Source organism: Mastigoproctus giganteus, chromosome 7 (assembly GCF_048544385.1).
Source record: "Mastigoproctus giganteus isolate SK-2022 chromosome 7, ASM4854438v1, whole genome shotgun sequence".
Classification (NCBI taxonomy): Eukaryota; Metazoa; Arthropoda; class Arachnida; order Uropygi; family Thelyphonidae; genus Mastigoproctus; species Mastigoproctus giganteus.
In genome coordinates, this window is record NC_143581.1 from 228,246,811 (window position 1) to 228,265,705 (window position 18,895).

At 37.2% G+C, this 18,895-nt stretch overlaps 1 protein-coding gene across 1 annotated transcript in view; it reads left to right on the top strand.

Annotated features, from left to right (window-relative positions):
* The window catches only part of LOC150083757 (STAM-binding protein), a 144,707-nt gene extending 126,635 nt beyond the window's left edge, over window positions 1-18,072 (top strand). The window contains exon 10 of the mRNA XM_090377459.1: window positions 17,803-18,072. Within this exon, the coding sequence (XP_090233585.1) occupies window positions 17,803-17,865 (63 nt within the window). The 3' untranslated portion in view covers window positions 17,866-18,072. The remainder of the gene's footprint in view (window positions 1-17,802) is intronic.
* Window positions 18,073-18,895: the final 823 nt, after the last annotated feature.

Consider the following 18,895-nt stretch of genomic DNA (forward strand, 5'->3'; position numbering starts at 1 on the left):
TTAGCCATATTCATCTTTAGTCCAAAATCCTTACTAACTGTGCATAACTGATTAAGATTTTCCTCTAATTCTTTGGGATCGTGGCTTATGACCACAATGTCATCTGCAAATCGTAAATGGTTTAGGTACTCTCCGTTCACATTGACTCCTTTCTGCGACCAGTCTAATCTTCTGAAAACTTCCTCAAGGGCAGCAGTAAACAGCTTCGGAGATATTGTGTCTCCTTGTCGAACTCCTTTCTCGATTTTAAATTTGCTACTGTCTTTGTCTAGTCTAATAAAGGATGTAGCATTCTCATATATTTTCTTCAGAATCATAATATATGGAGTATCTATGCCTTGTCTTTCCAGTGCCCGAAACATTGCCTTATGCTGTATGGAGTCAAACGCCTTTTCATAATCCACAAATGCCAAGCATAATGGTGTTTTATATTCATTTGCTTTCTCCATTAGCTGTGATATTACGTGAAGGTGATCCATAGTTGAGAATCCTGTCCTAAAGCCAGCTTGCTCTTTCGGTTGATTCTCATCAAGTATTCTTTCTAATCTGTTAGTAATGACCCTTGTGAACAACTTGTAGATATGGGATAACAAGCTAATTGGTCTATAATTTCCAATTTCTGATTTATCTCCTTTCTTATGCAGCAAAACTATGATTGCATTATTCCACTGCTTAGGCATCACACCTTTTCTAATGCACTTTGTGAAGAGCCTTGCCAGTTTTTGTGTTATGTCTCTTCTCCGAATTTTAACAACTCTACAGTAACAGTAAGTTTTGAAAATTACAGTGTCTGGAGACTAGGCACCAGCGAGGTGATCTGATAGAGGTGTATAAAGCCTTGAATGGTTTAAGCATGCTCAATGCTGATGGGATTCTTCCTCTAGCTCAGAAAAATCACCTGAGAGGGCATAAATTCAAATTGAGGAAAGACAGATGTAGGATAGACGTGCGGAAATTTGCCTTTAGCCAGCGGGTGGTTGGTTGGTGGAACAGACTCCCATCCCTTGTGGTAGAGGTTGATAGCCTAAATAAGTTTAAGGCTCAGCTGGACAGGTATTTTGAACGAACAGAGGGGTGAAGTGGAAGTGGTTTTTTTTTTTTTTTTTTTGGCTGATGCTGCATAAGCTTGCTTTCTTGCATCAAATGCCTCTACTAATGCTAATGCTAACTTCATCTTCCCCCGGGGCTTTCCGATTCTTCATTTTCTTCAATGCATGTTCTACCTCATCAGGAAGAATATTGGGTATGTCGTATATGTTGCTACTTTGCAATCCATCTTCCCCACTGCTGGTATCATTCCCTCGCTCCTTGTATAATTCTCTATAGTAGTCTTCTGCTATTTGAATTATGCCTTTTCTGCTGTTTATAAGTACACCATCGCTATTCTTCAGTTTCAGTATCATTTGTCTTTCTGTATTACTGCTCATGGCTGCTGATTTAAATCCTTTGTTTTCCCTTAATGCTTGTTCTACTTTTCTTGTGTTAAATCTTCTAAAGTCCTCTCTGAGTCTCTTTCGAATGGCTTTGCGTAACTCAGTATACTCAATTTTCTCCCTGTCAGTGTTTTTCTTGCTCTTCATTTGTCGTCTTTGGTTCATCATGACAAGTGTTTCTTGACTAATTTTTTCTTCTTTGGATTTCTGTTTCCCTATAGGTTTCTTGGGCTTTATCACTTTCAGAAAGTTGTAATATTCCTCGTCGATATCTTGGTCCTGAGCAGTCTGCAGAAGCTCAAACTTGTTCTTAAGTTCCAGTACATACTGCTTTTTCTCCTCCTCTGTTATTTCAAAGACCTTTTTATTATTTACTCGAGTCAGTTTTTTCCTTTCCTTTCCTACATCTATATCAAGTGTACATCTTACCATTCTGTGATCACTTCCAACATTTACCTTATTCAGGACGGTAACATCATTCACAATATATCTTCTGTTAGTGAGGATGAAGTCGATTTCATTAGTTGTTAATCCATTTGGACTCTTCCATGTCCACTTTCTGTTCACCCTTTTCTTGAAAAAAGTGTTCATTACTGACAGTCCTTGAGATTCTGCAAATTCCAGAAGTCTTTCACCTCTTTTATTTCTTTCACCAATTCCAAAATTTCCTATAGTTCCTCTTTTGCCTTTTTCCAACCTTAGCATTGAAGTCCCCCATAATAATAGTGTAGTGGGTTTTCTGCTCATCTAGAAGACTCTCAATTTCAGTGTACATTTCTTCAACCTCTTCATCATCATGGCTCGATGTTGGTGCATAAATCATTATAATATTTAGCCTGTACCTCTTAGAAATCTTGAATATTAGTCTTGACACCCTTGGTGATGTACTTTTAAATTCCAAAATGTTGTTTTTAAAATCTTTATGGACCAGAAACCCAACTCCACCTTCACTCCTTTCACTGTTTCCATTGGTGTACAGCAGATTTCCACTTGATAAACTTATAAGTGATTCATTTCTTCTTCTTGTTTCAGCCAAACCGATGATATTCCAATTCACATTTTCTAATTCCTTTTCCAGCTCTAATATCCTGTCTTCACCGATGAGTGATCGTACGTTATAACAGGCCAAGTTCAACCTTGAACAGTATTTCTTAGTTGGAATGAAAAGCCTAGTAGCCTCAGACATTAAACCTGATATACCATCATCAATATTATTAATAAAAACAGAAAATGGACCAAACACCACATCCTGGGGGAATTCCACTAATAACATTAGTCCACAAAGAACAGTGTCCATTGATTACCACTATCTGTCATCTACCACTCAACCATCCCTTTATCCATAGCAGCAATTTGCCTACATTACCACACTGCTCCAGTTTGTGCAGCAGTCTTCCATGTGCAACAGTATCAAAAGCCTTTCTAAGATCCAAATATATGATATAAAAATTATTCTTTGCATCCAGTTCCTTTATGACCACATCATAGTATCCAATCAAATTGGTCAGACAGGACATCTCCTTAACAAACTCATGCTGTGTCTGAGCTATAACTGAACTCTTGTCTAGATGATCCTGCAGTGCTTCTTTAACCAGTGTCTCCATTAATTACTTGTGTCGCTCTTTGAATTTTTTTTGAATTGGGGTTATATTTGCACATCTCCAGTCCTTGGGTACCTCCCCTGAGTCCAAGGAAGCTCTCATAGTTATGGCTAAGGGTTTACTTCCTTTGCTACCTCCTTTAATATAACTGGATAGATCCCATCCACTCCCAGGTGCCTTTCTTATGTTTATCTTCAACAATTTTTCCTCCACTTTGCTCTCCATTATTACAAAATCATTTAGCTAACTGCCAGAGTTTAATCCATCTCTGGCATTCCCCTCCCTGAATAACTCCTTACTAGTTTCAATTAGCAGTTTCATATTGGAAACTGGAAAAAGTGAATGCTGTATATACTTGTATCTACTATAGATCCTACTATCATATATCTAAGAGGGGAAATTAGCTATATATTTGCTTCAATATATTCAGTATTCCCTTGATGAGTAATTTTTGTAAACAACAGGACTCACTGGTGACTAATGACTATAGACACCTAGTTTCTCCCCTTAGCTAGAGATGCAGAAAAAGAGTATATCAGTGGAACACTAATTACAAACAGCTGATTCTGGAGGGGAGTGTGGCTACTGTTAGTTAAGTGCATTACATTAGTTACAAAGTAAATTTTTGTAAACAACAGCACATGATAATCTCTCTACAACTGGAAGTTATGCTTAGGATAGCAAGAGCTGCTAAGGGCCAAACTAGATAAAAATATACATGAGCTGATAAGTGATTTATGGAGAAATCACTTATCAGTTCATGTATATTTTTATTTAGTTCATTATTTTTATATTTTTGTATAGTTGACTTCATTTCAATATTATGATTGGCTGGACAATTTGATTTTGATTTAGTTTTCTCAAAACACAGTAAATTCTAGGGCATCAGAAATAAATACATGGCAAAATTACTTAAACAGTGGCACCTCTGTAGCCATGTGGGCAGGAGCAGCAGTGCGTAGCACAAGCTTCTTGATTAGACCAGGGTTCAAGCCCATGACCACCAAATACGGAGGATGCGGAAAGGTCAGGGAATGACCACCGCATATCCCCGGAGCAATATGGCCTTAGTTGCTAATGCTCCTAAAAACCAAATAACAACAACAACTTAAACAGTTGAAGAAAAGTTAGATTGTTGAAAGAGTTAAGACTGGCAAAACAAAATGCAGTATATTTATAGAGTGTGGAATTCCAGAAGGAACAATAGACTGTTAAGAATTAAGAACTGAAAAAACACTGTCATCAGTTCCAGTAAACTAAATTACATGATTATTTCAGAACAAATGTATAAAATGTAAGTTCGTAATGGCATTGTGTGTTAGTAAAATGTAAAGGAAATGATATAACCTTTAATACTTTGTATACTAATAAAACATTAGCATTAGCAGAGGCATTTGATGCAAGAAAGCAAGCTTATGCAGCATCAGCCAAAAAAAAAATAAAGTAAAATAAATAAATAAAAAATAACCACTTCCACTTCACCCCACTGTTCGTTCGAAATACCTGTCCAGCTGAGCCTTAAACTTATTTAGGCTATCAACTTCCACGACGAGGGATGGAAGTCTGTTCCACCTACCAACCACCCGCTGGCTAAAGGCAAATTTCCGCACATCTATCCTACATCTGTCTTTCCTCAATTTGAATTTATGCCCTCTCAGGTGATTATTCTGAGCAAGAGGAAGAATCCCATCAGCATTGAGCATGCTCAAACCATTCAAGGCTTTGTACACCTATATCAGATCACCTCGCTGGTGCCTAGTCTCCAGACACTGTAATTTGCAAAACTTAAGCCTTTCTTCGTAAGAGCACCCCTTTGTTCCATTCACTAACCTTGTTGCCCTTCTCTGTACTCATTCCAGCAGCTCTACATCCTTCTTGAAATGAGGCCTCCAGGCCTGTATGCAGTACTCTAGGTGTGGCCTGACCATTGCCTTATACAAGGGAATAATCACCTCCTTATCCCTGCTAGAAAAATTCCTATATATCATTGACAATACACCATGAGCTACTCTTGCAGCCCATCTGCACTGCTCAGAGAACTTCATATCTGCCTGCACAACAACCCCCAGGTCCCTTTCATTCTCTACCACTGTCAGTGTAGTACCACAGAGTTGATACGTTGCTCTGGGGTTGCTGTTTCCCATATGTAGTACTTTACATTTGTCAATGTTAAACTTCATTTGCCACCTCTCAGCCCATCTGCTCAACCTTTCCAGATCCTGTTGCAGCAGCATAGTGTCAGTAGTGTCTTTGACAACCCTGCCAACCTTCGTATCGTGTGCAAACTTGGACATTAAGCTTGATATAAAATCATCAATATCATTTATAAATACAGAAAACAATAAAGGACCCAATACTGAACCCTGAGGGACTCCACTAATAACATTAGTCCACAATGAGCAGTGTCCATTGATTACCACTCTCTGTCTTCTCTCCCTCAACCACCCCTTTATCCATAGCAGCAATTTGCCTCCAATGCCACACTGCTCCAATTTGTTCAGCAGTCTTCCATGTGCAACAGTATCAAAAGCCTTTCTAAGATCCAAGTATATAATATCAAAGTTATTCCCTGCATCCAGTTCTTTTGTGACTGCATCATAGTATCCAATCAAAGTGGTCAGGCAAGACTTCCCCTTAACAAAACCATGCTGTGTCCGCGCTATAACTGAAGTCTTGTGTAGATGATCCTGCAGTGCTTCTTTAACCAGTGCGTCCATTAATTTTCCGGGAACAGAAGTTAAACTCACAGGTCTATAATTACTTGTGTCAGGCTGTGATCCTCCCTTGTGAATTGGGGTCACATTTGCACATCTCCAGTCCATGGGTACCTCCCCTGAGTCCAAGGAAGCTCTCACAATTATGGCTAAGGGTTTGCTTACTTCCTTTGCTGCCTCCTTTAATATAACTGGATAGATCCCATCCACCCCAGGTGCCTTTCTTGTGTTTATCTTCAACAATTTCTCCTCCACTTTACTCTCAGTTATTACAAGATTCTCTAGCTTACTGCTAGAGTTGAATACACCTCTTGCATTCCCCTCGCTGAATAACTCCTCATGTGTGAATGTCGATGCAAAATATTCATTTAGTTTGTTAGCTACCTGAGCAGGATCATCAACAGTTGACCCATCGATATCAAGTGGACCAATCTGATTCATCCCCTTCCTTCTAGAGTTTACATAAGTAAAGAACTCTTTGCTGTTTTTCTTCGCATCCCTTGCCAAGGATCTCTCGTAATCTACCTTCGCCTGCCTAACCTCCTTTTGTAACTTGGTTACAGATCAACTTGTATCTATCATAGGCTTCTGTGTCACGTGTTAATTTGTATGTATCCCATGCATTTTTCTTCTCTGCCATATGCCTCATTAGTTCATCTGACATCCATTTAGGCCTAAACCTTGAACAATATTTCTTAGTTGGTATGTAAAGCTTAGTAGCTTGCAAGATAAGTTCTTTGAATGCTTCCCATTTTGAATTTGCTGTTGGTAACGTCATCAGTTGATCCAATTGTATAGAATTTAAATACTGTCTCAGTCCATCGTAGTCGCCTTTACGAAAGCAGTACCCTTTCCCTTTACCCCTAATGGTAGTTACCTCTTTGAGTAACTCCCACTTCAGAACACTGTGATCACTGCCACCTAGTGGTTCATTTATCTGCAGATTCTTAATGCATGAAGAATCACTACTGATAATCAAATCAAGAGTATTACTCCCTCTAGTTGCCTTCCGAACATGCTGATGTAGAAAACAATCATCCACTAAATCCACAAAAGCCTTGCTAGTGTGTGAGTGACCAGCCCCCAAATTCCAGTCAATATCTGGGAAATTAAAATCCCCCATTATAAGACTCTCTGATTTACTGGCCCACTCTATTTCTCTGTACAGTTTCTTATTATACTCATCAGAGTCATTAGGCCTATAGCACACTCCTACTCTCAATTTTGATCTCCCAATGCTTATGTCATACCAAACTGACTCGACACTGCACTGTCCAGCGATGTCGACTGGCTTCACTTCCTTGGATTTTGTGTTTCTTAACTAATAGCATAAACCCTCCTCCCTTCCTATCCTGTCTATCCTTTATGTAGATATTGTACTCCCCAAATTCCAGTTCTGCATTCCTTATATTTGTGTGACACCACGTCTCTGAAATCCCAACAATATCTGCCTTTGATGTTTTGAGCAATACCTCAAATTCATCAAATTTATTTACTAAACTCCTAGCATTGGTGTACACGCAAATATACATGCACCTGCTCTTCCTCTTAGCCACCCTAACACAACCCATGTGTTTACTTGTACCCCCATGATTCCCAGCAGTCTCTGAAATATCCTGCATCTTATTTTCCAGGCTGCTGCTCATTCCAAGCAATATGGCCTTAGTTGCTAATGCTCCTAAAAACCAAAACAACAACAACAACAGCTGCTCATTCCAATAGAAGCAGTGCAAGAATCACTTTCTCCTCTGCCAGTGGCTACTGTTAATCTATTAGTCCTTGTACCCCCAATCTAGCAGTTTTCCGACCCACCTAACACTGCCTCGATAGCATCAGCAAACATTCTTGCACCCTTTCTATTTAAGTGTATCCCATCCCTGTAGAAGCAGTCTCTCCTGTTAACAAGTACAGACCAGGCTGAAAAAAAATTCTACCCCTTGAACCCTGCACAATCTTTCCAGGGCCGAATTGATCGACAGGGCTCTCATCATATACTCCCTCCTATCGTGTCTGGGCAGAATTGCAGACACTTTCAAATTCAACCCTAATTCACAGCTTTTTTTCATCAGTGACCTGTACTTGTTAAGTAATTCCGCCAGTCTCCTACTCTTCATATCATTAGTGCCAACGTGTACAACTATATCACCTTTTGTGCTCTTAAAAGATGATATCCGCTCTACAACGTCATCAACCTTTGCCCCTGGCAGACATACCCTGGTCCTGTTCCACCTATCCTTTTTACAAAGCATGTTTCCCCTTTTCCCTGACAATAGAGTCACCAACAACTACTAGTTCCTTTGGGACTAGCACATTCTGCCTTGGGGGTTGCCGCTGTGTTGCGCGATGACCAAGTGCAAGATCTGGCATTGGTGTGGGCAGCTGAGAGCTTGATGGGCCCCTCACTTGTAATCCTTCGAGGGCATCCACCCTGTCTTTCAAGCTCTCATATAAGCCCATAACAACGCTGAGTTGTCGCCTGATTTCCTTACACTCCTTGCATCGCGCACATACAAAGATATCCTCCATGGCAGTATCATGTCCCATACCTGACTGCTCCGCAAACATCAAGCAAATAGTGCATCTTAAAAGGCTGTGATTCAGAGGGCAACTGCCCCCCTCAGTTCTCCCCTGAGCCACAGCATTTCCATTAGCTTGAGCCTTTTGCTTTGCTGCTCTGGTTTGAGTCATGATTTCGATTTACTTTGAATAAAATTTCAATTTCAGTACAAAATTAAATCCTAAACTTTTATCCCAACACAGTCATAACGCTATATTTATGTTTCAGTAACGAGTGTTATCTACGAAATATTTGTTTCAGTAACGAGTGTTATCTACGAAATCCCTTTATATAACTTCCGTATCAAGTTATGTATTAATTATTTATTTTTACTAATTATTTATGTTACGTAACCTAAGTGGTTATATGTATAGTTAAAAGTACAATTTAATTGCCAGTGAAGTTCGACAAGATTAATAGATTTTACTGATTAATTTTCCCTTAACAATGGCGGCTATTTACGAACGGTAAACACGTGGATTTGATACCCTTTCCGATACTAAGTAATACCTACAAAATCTCTATCTAAGTTACTTTAAACTTAAGCCGTAAATAGGAATATAAAGCTACTCTAGAAAATAAGTTAATATGTCAATTTAAACTAATAAAGCAGAAAATAAATCAGAAAAAACTGCTCTGTTCCAAGAGTGGCAGAAAGGCACGTCCGCACCGGCAACCCTCGTCCTCAGACATTAGTAAATAAAGTACTTATTTACAAAGTAGTGTATTTATGTTAAAAAAACTATGGAAAAAAATAATTTTTTGGCCATAATATGCTTTACTTATAATGTGGGTATTAAAGTTTTCACCTGCATTATATTATATTGAGGTTGCACCATATTTGAAATACTCTGTGAGGTCTATATATTAATACTACATTAATAAAGGATAATTTCTAATTTTTTTTTATTTATTATTGTTTTTCCTATACTAAAACTGAAATATAGCATCTGCACTAAGAATAGCATAGGTTTCTATAATGTCATTGCTCTCTCTCATATGTAGCAACATCATGATATTTTTTTTTTTTTTTTTTTTTTATGAGAACCCCAAACACGAGAGGTATTATAACCTATAGTACTTAGTACCGTGCTTGGGTTGGAGGTTGAGAAGACGAAAGAAGATATTTGTTGATATTGGACTTGAACTTCTGTAGATTGTAATTTTCAGGAAATATGTATGAAGGAAGGTTGTTCCAGAAAACGGCAGTTGAATGAATAAATGAGGAAGATGAAAAGTTGGTTCTGTGGGTTTGAAGTTGGACAGTAAATGGATGTTGGCTGGTGGCGGCACGTGTTCGGACTGTTTTGAAAGAGAGAGCGGGAATTATAGAAGCCAATTCAGAAGAACAGTGCCCATGGAAGTATCTGTAGAAGAGGCATGCAGCAGAAACAGTGCGTCTATGAGACAGCGAGTGGAGAGACTCTGTTAGAGATGAATCATTAATTAACCTAACTGCCCTCTTCTGAATGGAATCAAGAAGCCTGAGAGAGGTTTTGGGGGCACCACCCCAGATGTGGGAACAATATTCCATGGCAGGGCGGATTTGCGATTTATACAGAGTGAGCAGCTGTTTGGGAGAAAAGTAACGCCGAGAGCGAAAGAGAAAACCAAGTTTTTTAGATGCAGAGGAAGCAATATTTGTAATATGCTTGTGCCAAGAGAGATTAGAAGTCAGGGTAATCCCCAAAAGAGATATATCATTTTGCCTAGAAATCGGAATGTCACTAAAGATAAGCATAGGAGCAGAAGAATCCTTTTTGCGAGATATAAGACAAGATTGAGTTTTAGAAGGGTTGAAATCAACTAAGTTGTCTTTGCCCCACTGGAGAATTACCTGAAGATCGGCATTTAAGGAATTGGCAGCAGATTTTCGAGAACTTGAAGCTGATTGAGCTGGACAAGGTTTCTCAAAATGGAAAGTTGAATGCAATGTGCTATCATCGGCAAAACTATGGATAGGATTTCCAGTCAATGGAAGAAGGTCATTGATATACAAGAGGAAAAGAGTGGGGGAAAGAACTGAACCTTGGGGGACACCGGCATTAGTGGAGAAGTTAGAAGACAGAGAGCCATCTACCATCACCCTCAGTGAGCGATCAGAGAGAAAACTGGATAACCAATTACTAAAAACAGTTGGCAAACCATAAGATGGAAGCTTGTTTAGAAGACCTTTATGCCAAACACGATCAAAAGCCTTTGAGATGTCAAGAGCAACTACTTGTGTTTCACCGAACCTTTCCATTGAATTAGTCCATAAATGGGTAACATAAGCCAGAATATCACCAGTGGATCGACACTGACGGAATCCATACTGGCGATCGTTGATCAGACGGAAGGTTTCTAGGTAGTTTAAGAGTTGGCGGTTAATTGATTTCTCCATTACTTTAGAAAGAGTAGAAGTAAATGCAATGGGACGATAATTGGATGGGAGGGATTTGTCACCCTTTTTAGGAACTGGCTGGATATGAGCAAATTTCCAAGCAGAAGGAAAAACACCTTTGGAATAAGAAAGTGAAAAAAGGCGGCAAAGAATAGGAGTAAGTTCAGGAGCACAGGTTTTGAGAACAAGTGGAGAAATACCATCAGGACCTGGAGCTTTCTTAGCATCAAGATTCATCAAAATCCTTCTGATATCCTTTTGACGGAAGACCACAGGAGGCATTGAATGGAGCGTGTTAGGAATGGTGGGAGGTGTTTTACCAAGATCATTAATACATGAGCTCAAAGAAAAATGGGATGCTAGCAGGTCAACTTTATCCTTGGCTGAAGTGACAACAGAACCATCTGGTTTGGACAGAGGTGGGAGCAGAGATGGGCAAAAGTTGCGGCCAATAGCTTTGGCAAGAGACCAGAATGCTCGGCTACCATTAGGGCAAGAAGCAAGTTTTCTACTCTTAGCCTGTTCAAACTCTAGTTTGGACTGATTAATAACTGCTTTACAATTGTTACGAGCTTTGGTGTAGGCAGAAAATGAAACTGAAGAATTAGAAACAAGCCAATTACGATATGCAACGTTCTTCTCTTGGACAGCCTTAGCACATTTATTGGAAAACCAAGGTTTAGATAAAGGACGAGATTTTAAAGTGGAGTGTGGGATAAAGGATTCCATTCCTGCAAGAATAATTTCACTGACACGATCTGAGCAAACGTTGACATCAGAAGTTTTGAAACAGTAATCGGACCAAGGAAAAGAAGAAAAGAAGTCTCGCAGGTCATCCCATTTTGCATTCTTGTAATGCCAAACAATACGAGGTTGGGAATAGCCATGAGATAAAGGTTCCATTGGAGAAGAGGCAATCACCAAGTTGTGATCTGAAGTGCCTAAAGGACCTCTCACTTCAACCTTGTACTTAGAAGGGTTGTTTGTGAGAAAAAGATCAAGCGTATTGGCTGTATGATTAGGATTGTCTGGTATTCTTGTAGGTAAATGAACAATCTGTGCTAGGTCATTAGTAATTGCAAAAGCCTCAGCATCTCGACCTGCTGGGTCGGTGTGACTAGAAAACTGAAGCCAGCTGGAGTTGTGAACGTTAAAATCACCAAGGAAAATTACCTCACTGTTAGGAAAGTTGGACTGGAGAAAGTCAAGTTGCAAAGAGAGGAAGTCAAAGAGCTCCAAGTGATTAGTGGAGTTTGGAGAACGGTAGAGACAAGAGATGAATTTTACACAATGAGGTAGAGAGATTTTAAGCCAGAGAAGATCAAAGAGAGGAGATTCCAAATTGCCAAGTCTCTGACAGGGAATATCAGAACGGACATATGCACAAGTACCTCCTTTGAGGCGAAAGGAATCATACAGCAAATAATTTGGACATCTGAGATGAGCAGTAGTTGAATCAACTGATAACTGAGATTCAGTCAGAAAAAGTACATGGGGTTTGGAAGACTGCAAGTGGAAATGGACATCGTTGAGATTAGAATTGAGACCACGTATATTTGTGAAATGAATTAGGAAGTCCTTGGGAGGTTTAGATCTTTTCGCAGATAAGCTTGCTCTATTATTTTGACAATTCATGGTGTATTCAATAGTAAGAAAAAGTGGGTGGGACATGCTGTATGAAGTAATGAAATTTTTGGATATGGCATACATGTGGTAAGAATATACCCAGATCCTTGACATAACGTGGCCTCGACAATGCTCCCCGCATACACACTACTCGGACTCCCTCCAGTCACTATCTGGCAGAGTAGAGGTAGCAAGATTATACACTAGCTGATCCGGAAGCTTCCTAGAGAGTTACCAATAGGTTCAGTCCGGTGTACTAACTAGCGGCCGGCCTGCGAACACCGTTTTAGAGCTGTACCCTCGAAATGTAAGGAATATTGGATCTCGCCACGACATTCATCATAACCTCAAAAATCATCAATCATACTGCATGATGGAAGAGATAGGGAAGGGTTGGCCGGAACTTAGCTCTAGAGACTAAACATGGGTTCCACCACTTCAAGCCTCCAATAAGCAAAGTGGTGGTATTTCACCGGTTGATGAGAGTCATCTACCACCTAGTACTGCCTGGTAACATAAAGGGGCGGCATTCCTCCATGTGGTGTGGGCGCCACACTTCGACCCCTGCTTACGTTGGTTCACACCTGGGTTGTCACCCACCATGTACTTGTGCATGAAGGTTATACCCAGGATTACTAACAGTCCCACCATCGTGAAGGTGCAAGCAGAGGATTTGGCTGTCATAGACCGTCCGGACTTCGCCGAAATTGGGTCCACTTTGACTAGAGTGTCACCCGAATATCAGTTCCATCAGCGTTTTAGACTCCCAGGTAGTAGGAACAGCTTGTCTGGCATATCTGAGAGAATGTCTGTGACAACCTCAAGGACAAATTGCTGCTTTTATTCAAATATGATGGCACATTGTGAACAGCTATTTCAATGCTGTTGCCATTTCATCGGAGGAAAGATAGCTGTATAAATTGAAAATGCTGATGAGTTAAATCTGTTATGTTTCTTCTAGTACAAGCTTCAGTTTGCTTTTTGAAAACTGAAGTTTGCACAAGAAGAAACATGGTATCCCATAATGGCATTGAGTGTAACATTCTTATCATTAATTTCCTCAGTATTATACTACAAATAAGAAGGCACTTTTGATAAACAGGACTGACCTTTGTTCATAATAATTTCATTACCAAGGTGTGTATGATGAATGTCTAATCTCTTGCTTGGAGTAGCATTTTATTTAAATGATCCTTCTTTGACTTTGCTGTTCAACTTGAAAGTGTATTTGAAGGAACAGTGAAGTACATTTGCAGGAAACACTTAAAAGCAAGTGTTTCCTGTAGATGTTTAGAATCTGTCACCAGTACCCAGAAATCTGACTCTACCTCAGCATAATTTTAGCATCACCATGACATTTTTGCTGTGTCATTTATTAAGAAAAATTTCAACATCTATGTATGTTGTTGTTGTTGTTGTTTAGTTTTTTAGGAGCATTAGCAACTAAGGCCATATTGCTCCTAGAATATGTGGTGGTCATTCCCTGACCTTTCCGCATCCTCCGTATTTGGTGGTGATGGGCCTATGCATGTAGGTAGGTATTTGACATATTTTTTTCATGTTGATATCACAGGAATTTCATTTACAGCATCTATATTTTTTGATGGTTGCACATTTTAATTTTCAGTACAATACATTGTGTTTATAACAAGGGATGTCAAATGATCAGTCACAGTGCACAGAAATAAAAAATAAAACAAAAATCGAAATAATCAAAATATTCTGCCTAACATTACATCAAAGTTTTTTGTAGGTATTACAAAATTTGTATATTAATATTAAATGCTATATTTATTAAATATATTGTGCATTTTACTAATTTCTGTTTGTAAATAATAGAGGTACACTCGAAAAAAATTGATAGGTTGATCTTAAAGATTTGTGAATAAATCTTGGTAATATAGGAGGAGATAATTCAGATTGATGTAACTAGAATTATCTGCTCTTTGTATACACACTGAGATATCTGTGGGATTAAAGGAAAGATAATAGATATTCTACTTAGCTTTTCCTGAAATTTCATTGATAAATAATTCTTCTTTTGTTATATCCATTAAAAAGCTTCTGGAATTATGGTGCATTATGTGTAATGCCAAAAGCTTAAATGTGGGGATGATCAGATCAAGTTGTCTTGTTATTTTCATATGATTTTATTAAATTCTGAGATGTAACAGTTGATTATTTCAAATGGCCATTTGAAATAAATTTAATTTAAATTCATTTTATTCTAGCCCTTTCATATAAGTAGGGGAAAAAATGATAGAATAAGAATCTACCAGAGACTCTGCTTAATATTTATTTACTAATTACTACATGTATGTTCTCTAGTATGTTCATTAATGCACATATTTTTCCTGTGGAGATAATATTTTCTCTATTATTATATTTGAAACTTTATTTGTAGTACAGTGTTATTATAGTTCTCCAGTGCTAACTGTGTTTTTCATCGTTCAGATGTAATATTGTACCATCTGCCAAAGCAGGAACAGATGTTGATCCTGCCATCTGGTATATAGTGAAATTAGGATAGTATAAATAAACAATCACATCCTTGAAGTTTTTAAATTGTTTTGTAAACAGGAATATGGTATATCTTTTGCATGTGCCCATTAAATATTGAGAAAATTTCTATTGATAAATAATAATGGATTCTTTATAGTATTTAGGCTAACATAACCCAATCACAGTAGAGGAAAATTATAAACTTATCCCTGGCATCTGTGGGTCCAGGTTAAACTGACACAAAAATAGGTCAGCTTGTAATTTGTTTGAAAGAGTGCTTTAAACATATGCTTGTGATAAAATGAGTCTCTTCCCCCCCCCCCCCTTTTTTTTTTTTTTTTTTTAACTCTCTCACATATAGCTGTTTGGGTATTAGTTAATTAGGGGAATTTACTGGCAAAACAAATATGATGATTGAAAGTTTTTCAGAGAGGTAAATGAATGTTTCTTATAAAGTGAGATGTTTTATTTTCCTTCAGAATACAATTTCACAACAGTGCTTATGTCAATACCATTTCTTCAAATAGTAGCTATATTTTCTGACTTCCAGAATCTCTCTCTCTCTCTCTCTCTCTCTCTCCTTTCTCATTATGCTTAGTTATATATATGTTTCTTTCTTCTAGAATAAAATGAATACAATAATTGTGAAACACGTTTTATTTTGATATACTTAAAAAGATTAGTATGGAAGTATTTTATTATTTGGTAACTTGCCCTTTTGAAGCATGAAGTGCTTGGACACTTGCCATCATTAGATTTTGGATCATTGTGTAATATAATGATGTCCAAGATTTGTGTGGATCATTGCTTTAAAATTATCTATGTTTGATGGCTAAGAGCACCTGCCATGTTCCCAGATTTGCTCTTTAACATTTGTGTCTGGACTGTGTAGCCCATAAGAGAGATGAAATCCATTTTCCTGCTCTATTTACATGTTGCTTTTGACTTGTGGCATGGGACACCATCTTATTGAATTTATGGTATAAAGATCTATTATTGGATTTTAATTTATATGGAGCTGAGCTGCCTGTAGATGAAAATCTGCACACTTTAGCCAGCTTGCCACATCATTACCTTACAAATCATTATGATTAACAGTTGGCTTTAAGTGGACTGGGTCCAGTGTGGTTCCTGATTTTCTCCATATCCCATGTGTGCAGATTGGAAGCAGATTTCTTGAAACATACTCCATTAGTAAAAATTACTAACTTCTAAAAGTTTTCGGTTTATTGTTCATTTCAGCTGAGCTAGTGATTGCTGCAAGATTTTATGTTGGTTATTGACAGACTGCATAGGTAAGCACTTTATCTGAAATTTTTATCAATGGAGATCATTTCAACCAGTGTATAGCAATTTGAACAAAATGAAAATTGTTTGTATTTTGTGCTGCTTCAGTGGATCTTTAAATGAATTGCCAAATACATGAGTAAATAGACAGAGATCTAGATTTCAAACTCTGACAGTTCACAGAACGTTATAGCTGATGAGTTTAGGCTTATGTAACACTCAGTACCAAATTAATTACCTCTGCTATGTGTGTGTGTGTTCCAAATAATGAATGCTTGGAAAGAGATATCCTGTACTGTCTGGTGGGTGGCAAAAGTAACTACAAGGAGAGTCTGAACTCCCTGCATCTGATAACAAAAATGTAATGAGTGGATTTTCCATTTGTTAATAGTGTATACCCGAGGTGTTTTTTTTTTATTTCTAGGAGCATTAGCAACCTAAGGCCATATTTCTGTGGAGATATGCGGTGGTCATTGCCTGACCTTTCCGCATCCTCTGTATTTGGTGGTCACAGGCTATACTGAGGTAACTACAGTAAAAAAGCATGTAGTGCCATTGGATATGGAATGAGATATTTTTAGATGGGTGTCAGAATGCTGTATAATTGAGCAGTACAGCATTATTAGTACACTATGTAATGTGTTTTTATTTTTTAACGTTACCTTTTTTGTAACATAAATTTTAGTGACATTCAGTAATGATTATTCAAACAGCACCAGATAAGACTGAAATAAAACACTGAGAACTATGGCTCTGCCATAGATGAACCTATTCCATAGAGTTGTATCATTTACACTAAAAAGAGTGAATGCATGTCAGTGTAGACACACCAGTGATTCTGTATCCATTTTTTTAATAAAATTTTGTATTGCAGATTGGATTGCAATGTGCTGTACACCTGAACATTCCATAACAATTTGAAATTCTTTTTTTTTTTTTTAAATAAAATTTATGTTATATTGCAAACTGAGTTGCATTTTAATTGGATTGTTTCTAGGTGAATTGCATTTTAATTAGAATTTTGCAAAATGATTGTATTTTAATTGGATAACCCTATTATTAACAAATTTAAATCCCTGTGCATACATGGCTAGTCACCCACAGATGTTGCTTCCAGTAGTAGTGTGTTCCCCGATCATTCTCCTTCTTCAGTCAAAAAGTAGGTTTAGATGCTTTTAAGTGTGTTATGTAAATGGCTTTTTTTTCTTTTTTTTTTTTTTTTTGAGGTATGAGATTTTATGATACATAAAAGAGGCCAATCAGAAGTTTTCAGAAAAATATTCTGTCTAACATGCCCCATTGCAATATTTTGTGGCAGTTAATTGACAAATTCCATGAAACTTGATCAGTTTGAAATGAACTAGACCTGGATGGTAATGGGTGTTAATAGAAGACAAAGTGCCGGATCTTTTAGATCACATTATATATTTAAAAATCCAGGTATGTGGGTTATTCTGGTTACCATGGATTCTGGATAGTGAGATTTTGATAGCAGCTGGGTAGAATGCAACCAACTATTAATGGTATATATTCTACAGTGCATATTCCAATTAAGTTAGCATTTATTTAATTAACCAGTACCCTCTATTTATTAAATTCAAGATATTTTTATATTATATTTGATTTTGCTGCTGTTACTGTTTTTTAAAAGTTTTTCTCTCACTTTTCTGAATAACCCTCTCTTCATTTATTTGTGCAGGAATGCAGTCATTTAATATTGGATGATAATGCAATGGTGACTGTTGTGGATCTCAGGAAATGAAAGACATTCAAATGTTTTAAGGCTTGAATAGCAAATGGTGCAGCTGATAGTAATGAGTTCCCTCTGAGCTGAAAGAGTATGTGCCTCTGATTATTTTGTGATGAAGCATTTGTAATAGAGAATTATGTATATATACTAGAAGATTAATATATGACATTTCTGATGAGAAACACACACACACACACACTTGCATATTTACTGTTTACACCCGCCAACTTGTTGTTTAAAAAAAATTCTAATTCTGCTTGTAAATCTAACATTCCTGTTGTCACTGTATCTTTCCAGACTTAAAAAAAAAGACTAATTTATTTTTGACATGTTTTACATTGGCTTACATTTATAGCAGTAATATATATATTCACAAATACTGTAAATATGTTGCAACTTTGTTTGTACCCTGCACTTAAATATATGGTATGCTGTTTTCAATTTTTTTTTTTTTTTTTTTTTTTTAACAAAATGTACTACTTGGCTAGTTTTTATTTTAGTTGTACTGGTCAGTGAACATTGTTCTTTTTTTTTTTTTTTTAATCTACTGTCCCTGTTTTAGACTAGGGTTTTAAAAAATATGGTAATATAAACCTTCATTTCTATTTACCAATATATGTACATATGTTGTGTTTTATTTTTTCCCACACTTACATAAGCAAATATATATTCACTAATTTAATTTTGATCTGCTCAAGTTTTTCATTTATTTAAAACAGTTTAAAACACCCATTTATATAAGAGATGCAATGACACCTTTATTTAAAACAGTTTAAAACACCCATTTATATAAGAGATGCAATGACACTTTTATTTAAAACATTGATTTTTGAATCCAAATTTCTGAATGAACTATTTCCTTTCTGTTATAGTTGGAAATTGACTAAGGAATTCTGCTATTTTTTTTTTTTTTTTTTTACTCTAAAATTAACTAGTTAACTCTATTATAGGTTAATTGACTTTTATTCTAGCTTTGCTACTAGAATGTCTTGTTATTATCACTGCATTTTGCACAGTTGTTATAATTATTACATAGAAACAT